The sequence below is a fragment of the Ovis aries genome, chromosome 1, assembly GCF_016772045.2.
Source record: "Ovis aries strain OAR_USU_Benz2616 breed Rambouillet chromosome 1, ARS-UI_Ramb_v3.0, whole genome shotgun sequence".
NCBI lineage: Eukaryota > Metazoa > Chordata > Mammalia > Artiodactyla > Bovidae > Ovis > Ovis aries.
Window position 1 is genome coordinate 231400268 of NC_056054.1, and position 20212 is coordinate 231420479.

Consider the following 20212-nt stretch of genomic DNA (forward strand, 5'->3'; position numbering starts at 1 on the left):
AAATTCCAGGATCTGATGACTTCACAGGCAAATTCTACACACCATTAGGAAAACAAAAAAAGATAACACATATCTTTCTCAAACCATGCCAACAACTGGAGAAGAAGAAATGCTTCAAAACTCTTTTTAGGAGCTCAGCATCACCCTGATACCAAAACCAGAGAAAGATACCATCAATACAATAAAATAGAAATTAAAAAGATGAAAATTAAGGCCAATATTACAGATAAACATAGAAAAAAGAATCCTCAACAAATATAGCAAACCAAATTCAACCATATATTAAGAGGATAATACACTATAATCAATTCATATTTATTCCAGAGGCACAAGGATGGTTCAATACCTGCAAATCAATCAATATTCTACACCACATTAAATCAACAGATAAATGTATAAAAAAGGTATGGTATATAAATATACATATATACATTCCTCAGTCATAAAAATATGAAATTTTGCCATCTGCAACAATAAAGATGGTTTTAGAGGGGCTTCCCTGGTGGCTCTGGACAAGGCAATGGCACCCCACTCCAGTACTCTTGCCTGGAAAACCCCATGGACAGAAGAGCCTGGTAGGCTGCAGTCCATGGGGTCGCTAAGAGTTGGACACGACTGAGCGACTTCACTTTCACCTTTCACTTTCATACATTGGAGAAGGAAATGGCAACTCACTCTAGTGTTCTTGCCTGGAGAATCCCAGGGACAGGAAGTCTGGTGGGCTACCGTCTATGGGGTCGCACAGAGTCAGACACGACTGAAGCAACTTAGCAGCAGCAGCAGCAGCAGCTCTGGTGGCTCAGATGGTAAAGAATCTGCCTGCAATGCAGGAGACCCCAGTTCAATCCCTGGGTCTGGAAGATCCCCTGGAGAAGGGAGTGGCAACCCACTCCAATATTCTTGCATGGAGAATTCCATGGACAGAGGATCTTGGCAAACTACAGTCCATGGGATCACAAAGAGTCAGACACAACTGAACCAAACATGCTAAGTAAAATAAATGAGACAAAGACAAATACACATGATTTCACAGATATGCAGAATGTTAAAAATAAAATGAAAATAGATTCATAGACAATAAATGGTGGTTGCTAGAGGAAAATAGGTGAAGTAGATTAAGAGGTACAGATCTCCAGCTATATAATAAATAAGTCATGGGCTATAATATACATCATAAGGAAGATGGTACAAAATATTGTATTAACTATACATGGGGACAGATGGTTCCTAGACATTGTGGTGATCATTTCACAATGTATGCAATTGTCAAGTCATTATTTCATACACTTGAAACTAACACAATGTTATATACATCAATTATATTTCAATAATGCAAAAAGAATGAATGGTGCTAATCTTTCCCAGAGAGGCAGATTTAGGAATTAAGGCAAAGGGCAGAGTCCACAGGATTAAATTTTTAAAAAAAAAGTCTAAATTTAACCCAAGGACCTGAGGGCAATAGTGCAGTCAAAGAAAACTCAGAGAAAGTGGCAAGGCTAAGATCTAGCCTTAAAAGAGAAAAATATTGCTGGAGGGGAAGGAGGGAGAGGAAGAAGGTTGCCTTGGCACAGGTGAAACATGACTAGAGAATGAACCAGAATAACAGCTATCCCAAAGGTGAGAAAGGAATCTCAGAGAAGAGATAACCATACTAAGGAGTGGATGCCTAAGAGAAGTGAAGAAAATTCTAAGATTTGAACATTTGTAAAATGAAGAAAATATGTAAAATAGAGATAATATTTATAAGAAAGCTCAAAATCAGGAGCAGACGACAAAGGAAACAAAGACTTCTAAGACTCCAGTGATCAAAGATGAAGTGGCTTCTACAACAGGCCCTTTTATTACTCTCCATATTCCAGTTGTGACTTGTTTTTATATAAGAACTCTCTGGGTTCTAGTTGAGATCATCTGGTTTGCAACTTGTCTAGAGTCTGTAGGTTATCCATGTATTTTTTGTGGAAGTGGGTGTGTGTGTGTGAAATCCCTGCTTCTGGGTATAGAAGCATCCCAAACAGTATCCCAATGTCACGCTAGCCTCTTTTAAGATCTGTTGGAATATCCTATGATAAGCCAAAATGGAAAAGAATTTTTAAAAAAGAATTTAAGTGTTACCTCCTTCCCTACCTCTACTCCTACTTCCTTCTTTTTGAGACAATCTGTTTTGAAACAAAGAATTTTTTTTTCCATTAAAGAAAAAACAGCTGTTGGATTTAGCAAAACTAAGGATTACTTTAAACCTCCCTAGTTTTCTGTTTGTAAAATCAGCACTTCTTCTGTTTTGGAAGACAAGGTTATGTTATTCCTTCTGGAGTTCAAGGCTTCAAAAGCAATCACAGGGCTGGTCAGTTCACTACAGTGAACTCCCTTTGAAAATCATGCCTTGCAGGTAAGGTCACAGTGGAACTCTGTTCAGAGAGTCTTCCATCTGCCATGCATGAGATGACTTCTGAATTAATCACAGCCACTCCCTTCTTCAGCAATGTGTTCTAAGAGCAGGCAAACTGCTGTTACAACTAGCCAATGCTGACTGAAAATAAATTAGTAGAGGCAGATTTTTGAGTAAATTAAAATTCATAGTTTTCATTGGTTATTAAAGCAGTATTTAAGGAAATTCTAATACTTTTATCCTAAATATAACTATTTGGTATCCTCTCGAACCAGGAAAAACCACTTTGAAATGGTGGTTTAATATTCTCTATTTGTGCAGTTCTTTTGTGTTCCTACATTTTGTCCTGTTGACTCTCTAAACACTACAAGGTAGTCAAGGAAAGCTACAAGCTGGAATCAAGATTACCGGAAGAAGTCATCTCCGGTAATTACCGGGTGGTGTCATCTCAAATATGCAGATGACACCACCCCTATGGCAGGAAAGTGAAGAGGAACTAAAGAGCCTCTTGATGAAAGTGAAAGAGGAGAGTGAAAAAGCTGGTTTAAAATGCAACATTCAAAAAACTAAGATCATGGCATCCAGTCCCATCACTTCATGGCAAATAGATGAGGAAACAATGGAAACAGTGAGAGACTTTATTTTCTGGGCTCCAAAATCATTGCAGATGGTGACTACAGCCATGAAATTAAAAGTCGCTTGCTCCTTGGAAGAAAAGCTATGACAAACCTAGTGAAAGAGAAACTGAAGTCTCTCAGTTCAGTTCAGTTCAGTTCAGCCGCTCAGTCGTGTCCGAATCTTTGCGACCCCATGAATCACAGCACGCCAGGCCTCGCTGTCCATTACCAAATCCAGGAGTTCACTCAGACTCATGTCCATCGAGTCAGTGATGCCATCCAGCCATCTCATCCTGGGTCGTCGCCTTCTTCCGCCCCAATCCCTCCCAGCATCAGAGTCTTTTCCAATTAGTCAACTCTTCGCATGAGGTGGCCTAAGTGCTGGAGTTTCAGCTTTAGCATCATTCCTTCCAAAGATCCAAGGGCTGATCTCCTTCAGAATGGACTGAAGAATGGATCTCCTTGCGGTCCAAGGGACTCTCAAGAGTCTTCTCCAACACCACAGTTCAAAAGCATCAATTCTTTGGCGCTCAGCTTTCTTCATAGTCCCACTCTCACATCCATACATGACTACTGGTAAAACTATAGCCTTGACTAGATGGACCTTAGTCAGCAAAGTAATGTCTCTGCTTTTGAATATATTATCTAGGTTGGTCATAACTTTTCTTCCAAGGAGTAAGCGTCTTTTAATTTCACAGCTGCAATCACCATCTTCAGTGATTTTGGAGCCCCCCAAAATAAAGTCTGACACTGTTTCTACTGTTTCCCCATCTATTTCCCATGAAGTGATGGGACCAGATGCCATGATGTTCATTTTCTGAAGTTGAGCTTTAAGCCAACTTTTTAAGCCTTTGACTGTGTGGATCACAATCAACTGTGGAAAATTCTGAAAGAGATGGGAATACCAGATCACCTAACCTGCCTCTTGAGAAATCTGTATACAGGTCAGGAAGCAACAGTTAGAACTGGACATGAAACAACCGACTGGTTTCAAATAGGAAAAGGAGTATGTCAGGCTGTATATTGTCACCCTGCTTATTTAACTTATATGCAGAATACATCATGAGAAACGCTGGACTGGAAGAAACACAAGCTGGAATCAAGATTGCTGGGAGAAATATCAATAACCTCAGATATGCAGATGACACCACCCTTATGGCAGACAGTGAAGAGGAACTAAAAAGCCTCTTGATGAAAGTGAAAGAGGAGAGTGAAAAAGTTGGCTTAAAGCTCAACATTCAGAAAACGAAGATCATGGCATCTGGTCCCATCACTTCATGGGAAATAGATGGGGAAACAGTGGAAACAGTGTCAGACTTTATTTTGGGGGGCTCCCAAATCACTGCAGATGGTAACTGCAGCCATGAAATTAATAGACGCTTACTCCTTGGAGGAAAAGTTATGACCTACCTAGATAGTATATTCAAAAGCAGAGACATTACTTTGCCGACTAAGGTCCGTCTAGTCAAGGCTATGGTTTTTCCTGTGGTCGTGTATGGATGTGAGAGTTGGATGTGAAGAAGCCTGAGTGCCGAAGAATTGATGCTTTAGAACTGTGGTGTTGGAGAAGACTCTTGAGAGTCCCTTGGACTACAAGGAGATCCAACCAGTCCATTCTGAAGGAAATCAACCCTGGGATTTCTTTGGAAGGAATGATGCTGAAGCTGAAGCTCCAATACTTTGGCCACCTCATGCGAAGAGTTGACTCATTGGAAAAGACTCTGATGCTGGGAGGGATTGGGGGCAGGAGGAGAAGGGGACGACCAAGGATGAGATGGCTGGATGGCACCATGGACTTGATGGTCATGAGTTTGAGTGAACTCCGGGAGATGGTGATGAACAGGGAGGCCTGGTGTGCTGCGATTCATGGGGTCGCAAATGTCGGACACGACTGAGCGACTGAGCTGAACTGAACTTTTACTTTCATCAAGAGGCATTGTAGTTCCTCTTCACTTTCTGCCATAAGGGTGGTGTCATCTGCATATCTGAGGTTATTGATATTTCTCCCAGCAATCTTGATTCCAGCTTGTGTTTCTTCCAGTCCAGTGTTTCTCATGATGTATTCTGCATATAAGTTAAATAAGCAGGGTGACAATATACAGCCTGACATACTCCTTTTCCTATTTGAAACCAGTCTGTTGTTTCATGTCAAGTTCTAACTGTTGCTTCCTGACCTGCATACAGATTTCTCAAGAGGCAGGTTAGGTGGTCTGGTATTCCCATCTCTTTCAGAATTTTCCAGTTTATTGTGATCCACGCAGTCAAAGGCTTTGGCATAGTCAATAAAGCAGAAATAGATGTTTTCTGGAACTCTCTTGCTTTTCCATGATCCAGCGGATGTTGGCAATTTGATCTCTGGTTCCTCTGCCTTTTCTAAAACCAGCTTGAACATCAGGGAGTTCATGGTTCACGTATTGCTAAAGCCTGGCTTGGAGAATTTTGAACATTACTTTACTAGTGTGTGAGATGAGTGCAATTGTGCGGTAGTTTGAGTATTCTTTGGCATTGCCTTTCTTTGGAATTGGAATGAAAACTGACCTTTTCCAGTCCTGTGGCCACTGCTGAGTTTTCCAAATTTGCTGGCATACTGAGTGCAGCATTTTCACAGCATCATCTTGCAGGATTTGAAATAGCTCCACTGGAATTCCATCACCTCCACTAGCTTTGTTTGTAGTGATGCTTTCTAAGGCCCACTTGACTTCACATTCCAAGATGTCTGGCTCTAGGTGAGTGATCACACCATCGTGATTATCTGGGTCATGAAGATCTTTTTTGTACAGTTCTTCTGTGTATTCTTGCCACCTCTTCTTAATATCTTCTGCTTCTGTTAGGTCCATACCATTTCTGTCCTTTATCGAGCCCATCTTTGCATGAAATGTTCCCTGGTGTCTCTAATTTTCTTGAAGAGATCTCTAGTCTTTCCCATTCTGTTGTTTTCCTCTATTTCTTTGTATTGATCACTGAAGAAGGCTTTCTTATCTCTTCTTGCTATTCTTTGGAACTCTTCATTCAGATGCTTATATCTTTCCTTTTCTCCTTTGCTTTTCGCTTCTCTTCTTTTCACAGCTATTTGTAAGGCCTCCCCAGACAGCCATTTTGCTTTTTTGCATTTCTTTTCTGTGGATATGGTCTTGATCCCTGTCTCATGTCCAATGTCACGAACCTCATTCCATAGTTCATCAGGCACTCTATCTATCAGATCTAGGCCCTTAAATCTATTTCTCACTTCCACTGTATAATCATAAGGGATTTGATTTAGGTGATACCTGAATGGTCTAGTGGTTTTCCCTGTTTTCTTCAATTTAAGTCTGAATTTGGTAATAAGGAGTTCATGATCTGAGCCACAGTCAGCCCTGGTCTTGTTTTTGTTGACTGTATAGAGCTTCTCCATCTTTGGCTGCAGAGAATATAATCAATCTGATTTCAGTGTTGACCATCTGGTGATGTCCATGTGTAGAGTCTTCTCTTGTGTTGTTGGAAGAGGGTGTTTGCTATGACCAGTGCATTTTCTTGGCAAAACTCTATTAGTCTTTGCCCTGCTTCATTCTGCATTCCAAGGCCAAATTTGCCTGTTACTCCAGGTGTTTCTTGAGTTCCTACTTTTGCATTCCAGTCCCCTATACTGAAACCATACTCACAGAAAACTAGTCATTCTAATCCCACTAGGACCACAGCCTTGTCTAACTCAGAAACTAAGCCATGCCCGTGAGGAACCCAAGATGGGCGGGTCATGGTGGAGAGGTCTGACAGAATGTGGTCCACTGGAGAAGGGAATGGCAAACCACTTCAGTATTCTTGCCTTGAGAACCCCATGAACAGTATGAAAAGGCAAAATGATAGGATACTGAAAGAGGAACTCCCCAGGTCAGTAGGCACCCAATATGCTACTGGAGGTCAGTGGAGAAATAACTCCAGAAAGAATGAAGGGATGGAGACAAAGCAAAAACAATACCCGGCTGTGGATGTGACTGGTGAGAGAAGCAAAGTCTGATGCTGTAAAGAGCAATATTGTATAGGAACCTGGAATGTCAGGTCCATGAATCAAAGCAAACTGGAAGTGGTCAAATAGGAGATGGCAAGAGTGAACATTGACATTCTAGGAATCAGTGAACTAAAATGGACTGGAATGGGTGAATTTAACTCAGATGACCATTACATCTACTACTGCGGGCAGGAATCCCTCAGAAGAAATGGAGTAGCCATCATGGTCAACAAAAAAGTCCAAAATGCAGTACTTGGATGCAATCTCAAAAATGACATCTCTCAGTTGTGTCCAACTCTTTGCAATCCCATGGACTATACAGTCCATGGAATTCTTCAGGCCAGAATACTGGAGTGGGTAGCCCTTCCCTTTTCCAGGGAATTTTCCCAACCCAGGGATTGAACCTAGGTCTCTCAAATTGCAGGTGGACTCTTTACCAGCTGAGCCAAACCCAGACACTATATTAAAAAACAGAGACACTACTTTTCTGACAAAGGTCCGTATAGTCAAAGCTCTGGTTTATCCAGTAGTCATGTATGGATGTGAGAGTTGGACCATAAAGAAAGCTGGGTGCCAAAGAATTGATGCTTTTGGACTGTGGTGTTGGAGAAGATTCTTGAGAGTCCCTTGGACTGCAAGGAGATCCAACCAGTCCATCCTAAAGGGAATCAATCCTGAATAGTCACTGGAACAACTGATGCTGAAGCTGAAGCTTCAATACTTTGGCCACCTGTTGCAAAGAGCCAACTCATTAGAAAAGACCATTGATGCTGGGAAAGATTGAAGGCAGGAGAAGGGGATGACAGAGGACAAGATGGTTGGATGGCATCACAGACTTAATGAACATGAGTTTGGGAAAGCTCCAGGAGTTGGTGATAGACAGAGAAGCCTGGTGTGCTGCAAAGAGTCAAACATGACTGAGCGACTGAACTGAACTGATCATATTCCCATTTTATAGATGAAGTAACTGAGTCAAAGAAATTGATAACTTATTCAGAAGTCCTGTAAAAGGCATAAACTTGCCAAAAAGCAGATGTGTTTGACCCCTGAATCAGTACTTTTTTTAAACTGAACCACGTCACTCTTTTTTTTTTTTTCAATTTAACACAGGAGCTACTAATTAAGGAATGTAGTACTTATACCTTACACAACATGCATGAAACTCAAAAACATTATGCTAAGTCAAATAAGCCAGACAACAAAGATCACGTTAAATGATCATGCTATATGATTCTATTTATATGAAATGTCTAGAATAGGGAAATCTATACAGAATGACTTGTGGCGGAGGGGCAGGAGGGCAAGGGAAATAAATGACCAGGAGGTTCCTTTTGGTTATAGAAATGTTCTAAAATTAGATCATGGTGATGGTCGTAAACTCTGTAAATATCCTAAAAACCACTGAATTTGTACACTTAAAATGCATAAATTTTCTGATATTTAAATATTTCTCAATAAGGCTATTCTTTAAAAGTTCAACTAGGATGTTAAAACATATGTGCAAAACAATTTAAGTAAAATATTTATGTATTATTTATTATATCAAAAAGTTTCCTGAGAGAAAAAATACCCAAAAGTGTTTTCACTAGGAATAAATTTTAAAGTTGGTCAAATAAATTTTAGGAAGAACATTAATGCTAAAGTGATTTATCTGAATTCTGTCTTCTAATATTTGTGACTGCTGACAAAAAGTAAAGGACACTCTATTCTACTAGGTGGAAGGAAAATCATTTAAATGGATGGGTTTGTGGGTCACAATGACTTCTAAGAGGAGTATTATCAATTGAGATAAATTATGCATTTGGAAGCTATATTAGTGTGAGCTAAACATAAAATTACAGAAGTTATGTAAATAAATCTTTAAAAGGGAACTGAGAATTTAGCTTCTAAAATTTCATTTATAAGCTCTCCTATGAAAAAGATGAAAGTTTGGCATTAAGATTAAGCTGCTAATTAGTGCCTAGGATTTACTTTTACACCACTATCAAATATATGGACTAGAATTATCATATGAACTTACATTTTCAAGCATTTATGTTTCAAAAGACAAAGGGAAAATGTGGGCCAAAGAAAAGTTTTTATGTAGAAAAGTAAAGATCATAAAGACTATATACTTGAATTAAAGTTGAAATTGTTCAATGGTGATTTAAAAGAAAAAGTATCAGTGTAAAAATAAAAATATTCATATGAAATATTAGAACTTTTAAATTCTATTTATAAGTACACAGAGTAATGATACAGTATACAGCACAGGTTTAAAAAATTCAGAATATAAAAAATATTTCATGCTAGTTAAAAGTATAACATGCTAATTCATTTATTAACAGAGAAGCTAAGAGAGATTTAGGAAGAACTAAGAGCATAAATAATAAGACAGAATAAAAGTGCAAGTGATATGAAATTAGAGATTGCAAGATACAGGGGAAATTAATAGTAAAACCTTTGAATTCTCTGAAGGAAAAAACAGGGGACAGAAGCTAGAGCAGATAAATTAGGCTAGAAAACAGAAGGGGAGAAGTTTAACTAGTACTAGAAAGGAAGCCTTATTGAGATGCTTCTCACTCACTTAAAAGCTGGTTCTGCAACTGTGGAGAAGCCAGGAAAAGGACTTGTAAGAAGGAATATAAACAATGCAAATACTTAAAAACTGGATTTAAGATTATTAATTATAAAAAGTCATTTACAAACCTCATATCAAAAAAATGAATTTAAATACTTTTTATTGTATTCTTTGAACAAATAATTACGCTTCTTTAAAACAAGACACAGGGAGAGTCAAGAGATGAACAGTATCAGTCTGCCCTTATTTTAATCTGGCCAAAGAAACTGTAAAATGCTATGTTCGTTATGTTAATCCAGTGATTCGTCTGCGAAGATATTCACTATGATGCATGGTTTTTCCTCTTCTCAAATAATTGACATGATTTCTGAAAAGATATTAATAAGCTGGAAAAGCTATCAATTATGATTATTGAGATATTGGAAAATCTTAAGCACATTAATTCATTAGTAATTGAAAAATTAGGCATGTATTTAAAAGAAAGCAGACTAAGAAGTAAGATTCTTGAAGTTTATGAAAATTATGAAAGTAAATGTAAAATAGTAGAGAAAGTAAAAGTAATTTGAATGGCTACAAAATTGGAGCTAGAGAAATTTATAGCATGTTCTTAATATAAAGGACAAAAAAAGACTGTTAAGAATGGCTAACATTAAGAGTGCTGTCACATATAACCAGTGTGGGGCTAGGAATCAGACATCCCATGAAGACCTGTAAAGAGGTGGAGAGTATCTGCACACCAGAAGCCAAAGTGAAAATAAGGCCAGTTGGCTGGTAGGTGGTTAATGCCAAATAAATATTTGCTGAAAAAATGAAGCTATTCCCAGGATGTGGTCAGCCCAATTGATGGGAAAAGATGCATTGTGGCAAGAGCCCAGCATAATGGTCAATGGATAGTGAGCACAGACAAAAGCAGATTATAGCAAATAGAAAACAGGTACAGAGAGGAGGGTAGCAGAGGGACTGTCTTGGACCACTGGAAATGGGAACACCTGTAAAATTCCCCCATGGACCCTAGATGGGAGAAAAAAGTGTACCAAGTATGGGAATACAATACTGCCAAGACCTGAAATGGAAATTTTGCTGTCTTTCCTGCACTTGTAGTTCTATAGCTTTCGTAAGCCACTGTATCCACTTTTGTAAAATGAATTGAAGAGAAGTATGTTGGTGCAATCAGTTCACCCAAGGGTACTTGTGGATAAAGTAAGAGGGACATTAAAAACATTCCAAATGTTCTGACAATTTCAATAGAGAACTTGATATGGAAATAAGATTGTTGTGGCTTAAAAAAAAATCCAAAAAACAAAACAACAACAAACCTATTTCCCTTCATGGGTAGGTTCATAGGAAGCGGTACTTGTCATCTTGAGTTAAGAAAAGCATTAATGATTCTGTCCACTATGACCTATCGATTTCCAATGGTTTCAACCAAGAGAGCGGTAACAGATAGCCTTTTAAGATGGTTTCTTTCTTTCTTAACACAGTTTGAATGCTGTTACCCATGGAGTGAATCTATTCTGTACGAGCAGCAGAAACCTAATTTAGTCTTGAAATTTTGTGCTATTTTGCCCTGCAATTACACTGTCCTTTAGACGAACCTGTATTACACCTATAACTACACAACTTCTACATGAAGAACTGAACAGATCAGCTGCACCTTTGATTTGTATATGGACTGTACTTAATGCAAGTGAGGAGTTAATGAATATAACAGCTATGGGTAACCAGCATCGAAATATTTTGGTGAGTTTTTTTTTTTTTTTAATTGTAGGAGGTGGAATGTGAGCTGAGTCTTGAAATATTTGTAGACTTTTCTTCTTTTTGTTAAGAAAGTTTATTCTTTATAATCAGAAAAAATTAAATAAGAGAAAAATCACCCATATTTCCATCACATTAAATTTTATTCTCATATCTTTATTGTTCTCTTCTAGTTTCTATTCATAAACACACTTATTTTGACATAATTCTAAAGTATACACAATTTTGTGATTTTTTTTCCTAGTATGTAATGTTATAGTTACAGCATTTCCCATACTGATGCCCAGTGTTCATATTGTTATTTTAAAAGTCTAAACAATGTTCTGAATAATGGCATATGATAATTTATTACCTATTTCATTAGAGTTAGGGATAAATTATTCCTAACCACTCACAATTAAAAACATGATCTTTGCAAGTAAATAAATTTCTTTAGCAGTTTTCTAAACATAAATTCAAAGAAGGAGATTATTTGATCACAAACATCTTTATGGGTTTGTTGATCAGTCGCTGAGTCATATCCAACTCTTTGCGACTCCATGGACTGCAGCATGAGAAGCTTTCCTTTTCTTCACTATCTCCTGAAGTTTGCTCAAATTCATGTCCATTGAGTTGGTGATGCTATCTAACCATCTCATCCTCTGCCACCCTCTTCTTTTGTCTTCATTCTTTCCCAGCATCAGGGTCTTTCCCAACGAGTTGGCTCTTCACATCAGGTGGCCAAAATATTGAAGCTTCAGCTTCAGCAGCCGAACTTCCAGTGAACATTCAGAGTTTATTTCCTTTAGGATTGACTGGTTTGATCTCCTTGCAGTCCAAAGGACTCTCAAGAGTCTTCTCCAGGAACACAATTCGAGAGCATCGATTCTTTGGCACTCAGGCTTTTTTATTGTCCAGCTCTCACATTCATATGTGACTACTGGAAAAACCATAGCTCTGACTATAAGGACCTTTGTTGGCAAAGTGATGTGTTTGCTTTTTAATACACTGGCTAAGTTTGTCATAGCTTTCCTTTCAAAGAGCAAGTATTTTTTAATTTCACGGCTGCAATCACCATCCACAGTGATTTTGGAGCCCCCCAAAATAAAACTGTTACTGCTTCCACTTTTTCCCTTTCTATTTGCCATGAAGTGATGGGACAGGACGCCACGATCTTAGTTTTCTAAATGTTGAGTTTTAAGCCAGCTTTCACCCTCATCAAGAGGCTCTTTAGTTCCACTTGACTTTCTGCCATTAGAGTGGTATCATCTGCATATCTGAGTTTATTGCTTTTTTCCAAGCAATCTTGATTCCAGCTTGTGATTTATCCAGCCTGGCATTTTGTATAATGTTTTATGGGTAGAAAAATATAATATTTTTCTATTGCCAAAGAAAGGGAGAAGCTTTACCACTAAAGCCTTTGTACTAATATAAAAGGAGGTGAATGTTTTTAATTTTGTTTAGTTACTAGTAATTAAATGTTTCTTGCTTGTTTACCGTATTTCTAGTGTTAATTTTGTTTCTGTTTTTTAGCAGTTGCCTGCTTGGAGTCTTCTCACATACTTGAATAAATTATTTATATGGATTGGATAGTAACCCTTTGCATACCATATATGATATAAATTTTTTTCCATCTATTTTTATGTTGTTTGGCAGGTTTTTTAATTCAGATATTCTAACATTTTTATAGGCACAAAATTTGCCTCATCACAGGAATCACCTCGAGCATTTATTAAGAGTACAGCATCTCAGAATCTTGGAGATACTCAATGTGTTTGAACTGATGTGAAAGACTATACACTTTCAATAGGTTCCTTTATTATCTCGCCACACAAATTTCCACAGTCCTAGATATTCTTGTGGTCGGGCAGTTTTGGAAAACACTTCCTTAGCTTTAATTCTGAGAAAACTTGTTAAGCTAACAGTCCATTTTTGTAAGAGGAAAGTGGAGGGTGGAAATTCATCCCCTTCTTTTTTTTTTTTTTTTACACAGAAAAGGAGTTCAGTGTTTTCTTATGCCTTTTTGGAACTGAGTGAAATGATTAAAGAGCTAACAAGCTCTGGCCCAACAGAGACCTGAGTCTGAATCTTAGCAGTGTGACCATGGCCTGCTTCTCTGTGTCTGATCCCAGGTGGCAAGAGTGGTAAAGATCCCACCTGCCAGTGCAGGAGATGTAAGATACCTGGGTTTGATCCCTGGGACGGGAAGATCCCCTGGAGAAGGAAATGGCAACCCACTCCAGTATTTTTGCCTGGAGAATCCCATGGACAAGAGGAGCCTGGAGGGCTACAGTCCATAGGGTAACAAAGAATTGGACAGGACTGCATGCATACATTAGAATACTATGAAGATTAGATGAAAGATGCTTAGTGCTAGTCAAATGACTAGCACAAAGAGGGTTCCTAGTTAGTGAAAGTGTTCTCCTTTTTTTCTCTTGTCTTATGTCAGTAAATTACTTCTTTTCTTCAAATATAGAAAGGTAGTTACTTGACTTAACCCTTAACTGCCTGTTACATGCAATATAAGACACATTCTCTAGTGTTTTACTGTTCTTTTAAGAAACAAAAACATTCAAGGAAATGGCTTATCTTAGAAATCAGATTAAAATGATGAATAAAAGAGAGATAAGAATAATAACCTTTGATTGGGGGGGGGACTGCATTTTTTTTAAAGTTATTTATAACTATGAAATGTATGTTTTAGCAAATCCATCCTAAATTTGTCCTCCTCTATGAAGTCTGAAATAATAGAATGGCATATTAAGAGTTTTATTTTATATAATTTTATTTAATTTTATCAATGAGGAATATATTCAAGTGGTTCAAAATATTTTGAAAGTATCAAATATACAGTTGAAATTGTTATACTGATGTTTATAACATAAATGTATCTATAATATTACTTTAATATTTTTGTCTTGATTTTGGTAACAGGTTTACCCTGGCCTTATAGGATGAGTTGGGAAATATTTCCAATTTTTCAGTTGTTTAGAAAATATTGTATAAAATTAGGATGCTCTCTTCCATGAAAGTTGGCAGAAATTGCTTATAAAATATAATCTAGCTTTTTTCTGGTGAGAAAATATTGCTTTGATTTCTTTAATAGTTATAGGAACATTTAATCTTTTTGAGTAAGTCATGGTAAGACATATTTTTCTAATATGTCCATCTCAGGTAAAATTTCAAAGTTGTTGCCAGCATTCACTTTTCTTTTTACTCTTCATCTGCAGTTACTTTTCCTGCTTCATTCCTTATATTTTTCATTTGTTTCTTTTCTCTTCTTGTGACTGAATTGCTAGAGGTTTGTCTGTTTTATTATTTTTTTTAATCAATGCTTTTTTGTTTATCTTCTTTATCGTATTTTTGTTTTCTATCTCACTAACTGCTGCTCTTATTTTTATTGTATTTTTCTTTTATGTTGAGTTTATTCCTTCATTTAAAGCTATACATCTCCCTCAAAGCATCACTTTGGCTGCATCACACAAATTCTTGATATGTAGTGTTTTTTCATACAACACAAGTCCAGATATTTTATATTCACTTTAATTTCTGCTTAAACCTCAAAGTTTTTCAGCAGCGTGTTTTTGTAAAATTATAAAAGATACAAGGATGCTCACTACATTAAAAATAACATTTAAAGAAGTTAATGGACATATCATATTCTTGAATGAGAAAACTTTTATAATATTAATATTAATAAGACTTAATATCACTAAAAATATTAACTCTCTAAAAATCAGTGTAAATATAAAGCAATCCCAATTAGAATTCTTGTTGGGATTAGAGTTGAATAAAATTACTTTAAATTTTATGTGGAAGAATATCTACCTGTGACTACGTAAGAAAAGTATACAGACTGGAAGAGAAAAACCTTACTAGATCTCTATCAGAGTCTTTGGATTAGAGGTGAATAAATGATCTTAAAGTTCAAATTGAAGGAAACTTCCAAATATTTTTTAAAATATATTTTAAAATGTATATAAAAGAACAAAGAAGAAAGACTTACTAGTTATGAGAATATGCTATTAAGTCTAAAGAATATGATATTAATGGTACATCCAATACATTAGTGGAACAGAAAACAGAATATAGTAATAGATGTCAGCATTTTGAAATTTTGCCATATGACAGACAGTAGTTTTATTTAGTAGGTAAAGGATAGATTACTTATTGTAATACACAATGCTGACACAAATGGCTATGCATATGGAAAGAATAAAACTGGACCTCAAATCTCATACCATATAAAAGGTAAACTGCATATGTATTAATGATTTAAATGAAAGAAAATCTAAGAGACTATATGTATAATCCAGAAATGAAATGGACTTTTTGAACTAAGACTAACTAGAAACAATAAAAGATAATAATTTTATAATACCAAAAAGAAAAATGTTGATATGGTACAATTTACTGTGAAAAAAATCACTAGACAAATTATACATTAGAAAAAATTGAATATAGAAGATAAATAATTACTTTACTACATAAACTGCCCTTAAAATTGTTGGAAAGTTCTAATAATTCAATAGAAAACTGGGAAAATCTAATTGACAAAGTAATTGACCAGAGACATTAAAATACCTGATTTTAAAATTTGTATTCAGTTTCATATTGCTTCCACATTCATGTGACAACTTACCTTTCAAAACTAGGTTCTCTCTCTAGAGAACTCCATCATTAAATACTCCCCAGCAAGGAGGTTGAGAGCCCTCTGTGATCTCCTTCATTCCCTTGTCTATTCAGCCAGATGCATACTCTCTAGACCTGGGTAGTCCTCTTAACTCTGATTTTATTTGAGCCTTCCTAGTGACCCCATGGACTGCAGCCTGCCAGGCTCCTCTGCCCATCCAGGCTGCAGGCTGGCAGGCTGCAGTCCATGAGGTCACTAAGAGTCAGATACAACTGAGCGACTTCACTTTCACTTTTCACTTTCATGCATTGGAGAAGGAAATGGCAACCCACTCCAGTGTTCTTGCCTGGAGAATCCCAGGGATGCGAGAGCTTGGTGGGCTGCTGTCTGTGGGGTTGCACAGAATCAGACACAACTGAAGCGACTTAGCAGCAGCAGTAGCAGTGCGGTCATAGAGAGGGCCAAGGAGACATAGTGTAACAAGCGTTAAGTCATGGAGTCCAACTAGGTTTGCTTTCATTTCCTGCCATTTACCAGTTATGTGGGGACAGGTATGTTACCTCTCTGGACCTTCATTCTCTCCTTTTTAAGATGGGATAATTGTACCTGCTACTCATAGTCATTACGAAGATTAACAGAAGTAATTTATATACAGTGCTAACATAGGCTTCCCTGGTGGCTCAGCAGTGAAGAATTCACCTATAGTGCAGAAGGGAGAAGGCCATGGCACCCTACTTCAGTACTCTTGCCTGGAAAATCCCATGGACGGAGGAGCCTGGTAGGCTGCGGTCCATGGGGTCGCTAAGAGTTGGACATGACTGAGCGACTTCACTTTTACTTTTCACTTTCATGCATTGGAGAAGGAAATGGCAACCCACTCCAGTGTTCTTGCCTGGAGAATCCCAGGGACGGGGGAGCCTGGTGGGCTGCCGTCTATGGGGTCTCACAGAGTCGGACACAACTGAAGCAACTTAGCAGCAGCAGCAGCAGCATAGTACAGAAGACGTGGGTTCTATTCCTGGGTTGAGAAGACCCCCTAGAGAAGGAAATGACTACCCACTCCACTATTCTTGCCTGGGAAATCCTATGGACAGAGGAGCCTCTCAGGCTACAGTCCATGGGGTAGCAAAAGACTCAGACAGGACTTAGTGACTAAACAAAAACAACAACATAGAGCCTGCCAGGCTCCTCTGTCTATGGGATTTCCCAGGCAAGAATACTAGTGGGTAGCCTATCCCTTCCCCAGGAGATCTTCCCGACCCAGGGATCAAACTGGCATCACCTGCATTGCAGGCAGATTCTTTACCACTGAGCCACCTGGAAAGCCCCTAGTACATACTACCACTTAAAAAAATGTTAGTGTTCTATGTTCTACCCTATTTCAGTGTCTTATGGTTGGTCTAGGGACTAGGTTACCAGCAAACATGTTTTCTAAATGGCTATCTGACTCCAATTCTTTGATGTTCGGAACATCTCCATACAGTGCTAACAGTTTAATTTTGCTAAAACACTTCTTGTGTTATATCATTCTCCTGATTACCAGTTGTCAATGATTTCTTACTGCCTTCAGGAAAAAGTACAAATCCCCGTAGGCTTACTGCTGATATACTCAATGTTCTAAGGTAAAAACTTTAAAACCTTGTTGAAGGCTCTCAAAACTTAATTTTTAATATTTTCATTTGGGAAAATGAAGGAACACCTAAAAATTTGAACCTACCTTATATAACAGCATATGCTGTATAGTCTTTCAGTATTCTAAACCACCACCCACTGGGGATGATGATATACAAAAGTAACTCCTACTTTGTTTTCCTGAAATCTCACTGTAATTGAAAAGTCTTTATTATATTCACTAATACTTGCCACTCTAAATGGCAGATTAGGAATGGGTGATAGCAAAAATTTATAACAGAATCAGTTATTGGCATAGTAATAATTAGGTATATTTATAACACAAACTAGTTAAAACAAGATTTTTGTTGCGATTATAAGAGAAATAAAAATTTATACATTTCCTTATTACAGCTAGTTGCTAATGACAGCAAAAAATAATCCTCTTTTACCTAGTACTTCCTTTTGCAAGTCATGGCATCTGGTTTGCAAGTTTACTTCCTGTTGTTTGGATGTCTGAATCTGCTGAGATCTCAATACGGCTGCATCTGACAACAACTTCAGATTTTTCATTTCCTCTTCAAGGCATACATTGTTTCTCTGGGACACTGTCAAACTTTTATTTAGCATCTTTATTTCTGTAAAGAAAATTCAAAGTTTACAAATAGACAACATTGGGTCATAAAAGATTTCTTTAAAAAAATGATTATTTTATTTTAGAAAATTGATAGTTGAAAGCCAAGATGACTTCTCTGAGAGTATAGAGAGTATAACCAAAAAGTTGAGTTTTAATTTAGAGGTTATTCTGAAAAAGAAATGACGAAAAAGACTGTATTGCAAAATGATACATGAAACCTTTTAGTAGTTTTTTTAAAGCCTGTAAATTGTGTTAAATGACAATCCTGCCTGCTTTTTAAATACTCACATGAATAAATAGCATAATATCTCTGTAATGTTCTGGGTTTTATTGAAATTAAATTGTTTTCTTGGCAACATGATTCAGAAAAGTAAATTTAAATGAGCTAGCATGAGCTGGTTGTGAGGAATTTCTGGGAGATAACTAGGCTATATTCTACATAAATTATGAAGAAAGGTGGTGGGTTGGAGAGAAATAAAAGGAAACAGTGTTTAAAACTAATAAATTTATGGGCAGAAAGTATTAGTTAGTATATCTTAATGATTCTAATAACACTCTGTCCCCTCAAAATGAGACTAGAATTTCATCATAGCAATCACTTCTTACTACTCTACTTAGATTGTTTAATAAAAATATGCCTTCACAGCATTATGTAGATTTAAATGTGCTAATTTTATATAATTTTGTGAGAAATGCATAGAACACTTTATCTGTCAGAATGATAAGTATCAAGCTCTCCAACAGTCTTTTCAGCACTGCTGCCTTAAATCACCATTAAAACATACAAACACACATGCAATAATAAAAAATACTATAAAATTTGTACAACCACAATTAACTGAATTGAAGAAGAGGTGATCTACATAAAAATCTGGACAGTCTGCTTTTCTAGAGAGTTCACATGGCTTTCCCTTCCTTGTTTAGCTCATCCTGGACTATGTGATTGGTTTAGGGTATAATAGGGTGTCAAAGAAAGGCGGCTTGGTTTACTGGTCTTGCAGCAGGAATAGTAGCCACATGGGCCAGTGAAGACGAGAAGTAGACTTCTATGGGATACACATGGCTGCAGAGGCAACATGACCAGCAAAAGGTTACAAGAGAAATAAAGCAGTATGCTGAACGGAGCAGAGAGAAGAGAGCATGCCCTAAGGGATGGGGATGAGTAGGATCAGGAATGTAGTCTAAGGAGAGAAAAGCAAAATGTTTTTCTGTAGGAAGAAAGTACTTCTGGAAGAAAAGGTGGCACTTAAAGTAGACCAAGGGCATGAACACAAGGGGTCTGGCACCTTCTTCACTTTTATTCCTACTCAAAATGGAAAACCTAGAGAAATAATTTGGCAGAGACCAAATAAGTGAGGGTCAATTATATTCCAGGGGTTCCTTTACATGGGAATTTTTTCTTCTAGGACTAGCTATATGCTTCTGAAAACTTACGGGTATGTTACCATTTGTGTGAGGAAAACTACTAACAGTACACAGAGTTTTTAAAAGAATATAGTTGAAGAAAACAAGGAGGTTGCAATTTTTCTTCAGGCCTAAAAAAATCTGGGTATTTTTGTAGCCATAAAGGTGGCTTCTTGTGGCTGAATAAATTGTACCATACCCTAACCATATCTATCTAAGATGAAGTCAGAATGACACTGCAGAGGAGCACACACATGCTGTGACCTATTTATCGTTTGCCAGAATGATACTGGTTAGGTTTGCAGGCTGACTCTCTCAGTGTACACTACTATCTGTCTCTAAAATAACTACTCGTGTCAATGTGACTTTCTATTTGATATTAAAAGAATAAGAATCTGCAATAAAAATTCATTTGTGAAATATATTTTGACACATGGAAAAGTACAGCAAGATTTTAAAACTAACAGGAGGCACAATGTTTCTAACATGGAATTAGAAGAGTAAACACAATGGGGTCAATTAACTCACCCTTGGGAAACTATACATCCCCTATACCTATGGCAATCCTGGTGTCAAATACTCAATCCTACTTTTGTCATTAACACAACTTCATAATTGTCAGTTATGTGTCCAAATTTGGGATTCAGA

General features: G+C 37.2%; 1 protein-coding gene across 6 annotated transcripts in view; it reads right to left on the reverse strand.

Moving 5' to 3' along the window:
- LEKR1 (leucine, glutamate and lysine rich 1) overlaps positions 1 to 20212 on the reverse strand; it is a 229083-nt gene that overhangs the window by 108890 nt on the left and 99981 nt on the right. For all 6 annotated transcript variants that reach the window (XM_060394362.1, XM_060394355.1, XM_060394367.1 and 3 more), the window contains one exon: positions 17976 to 18161. In XM_060394362.1, the coding sequence (XP_060250345.1) occupies positions 17976 to 18161 (186 nt within the window). The remainder of the gene's footprint in view (positions 1 to 17975; positions 18162 to 20212) is intronic.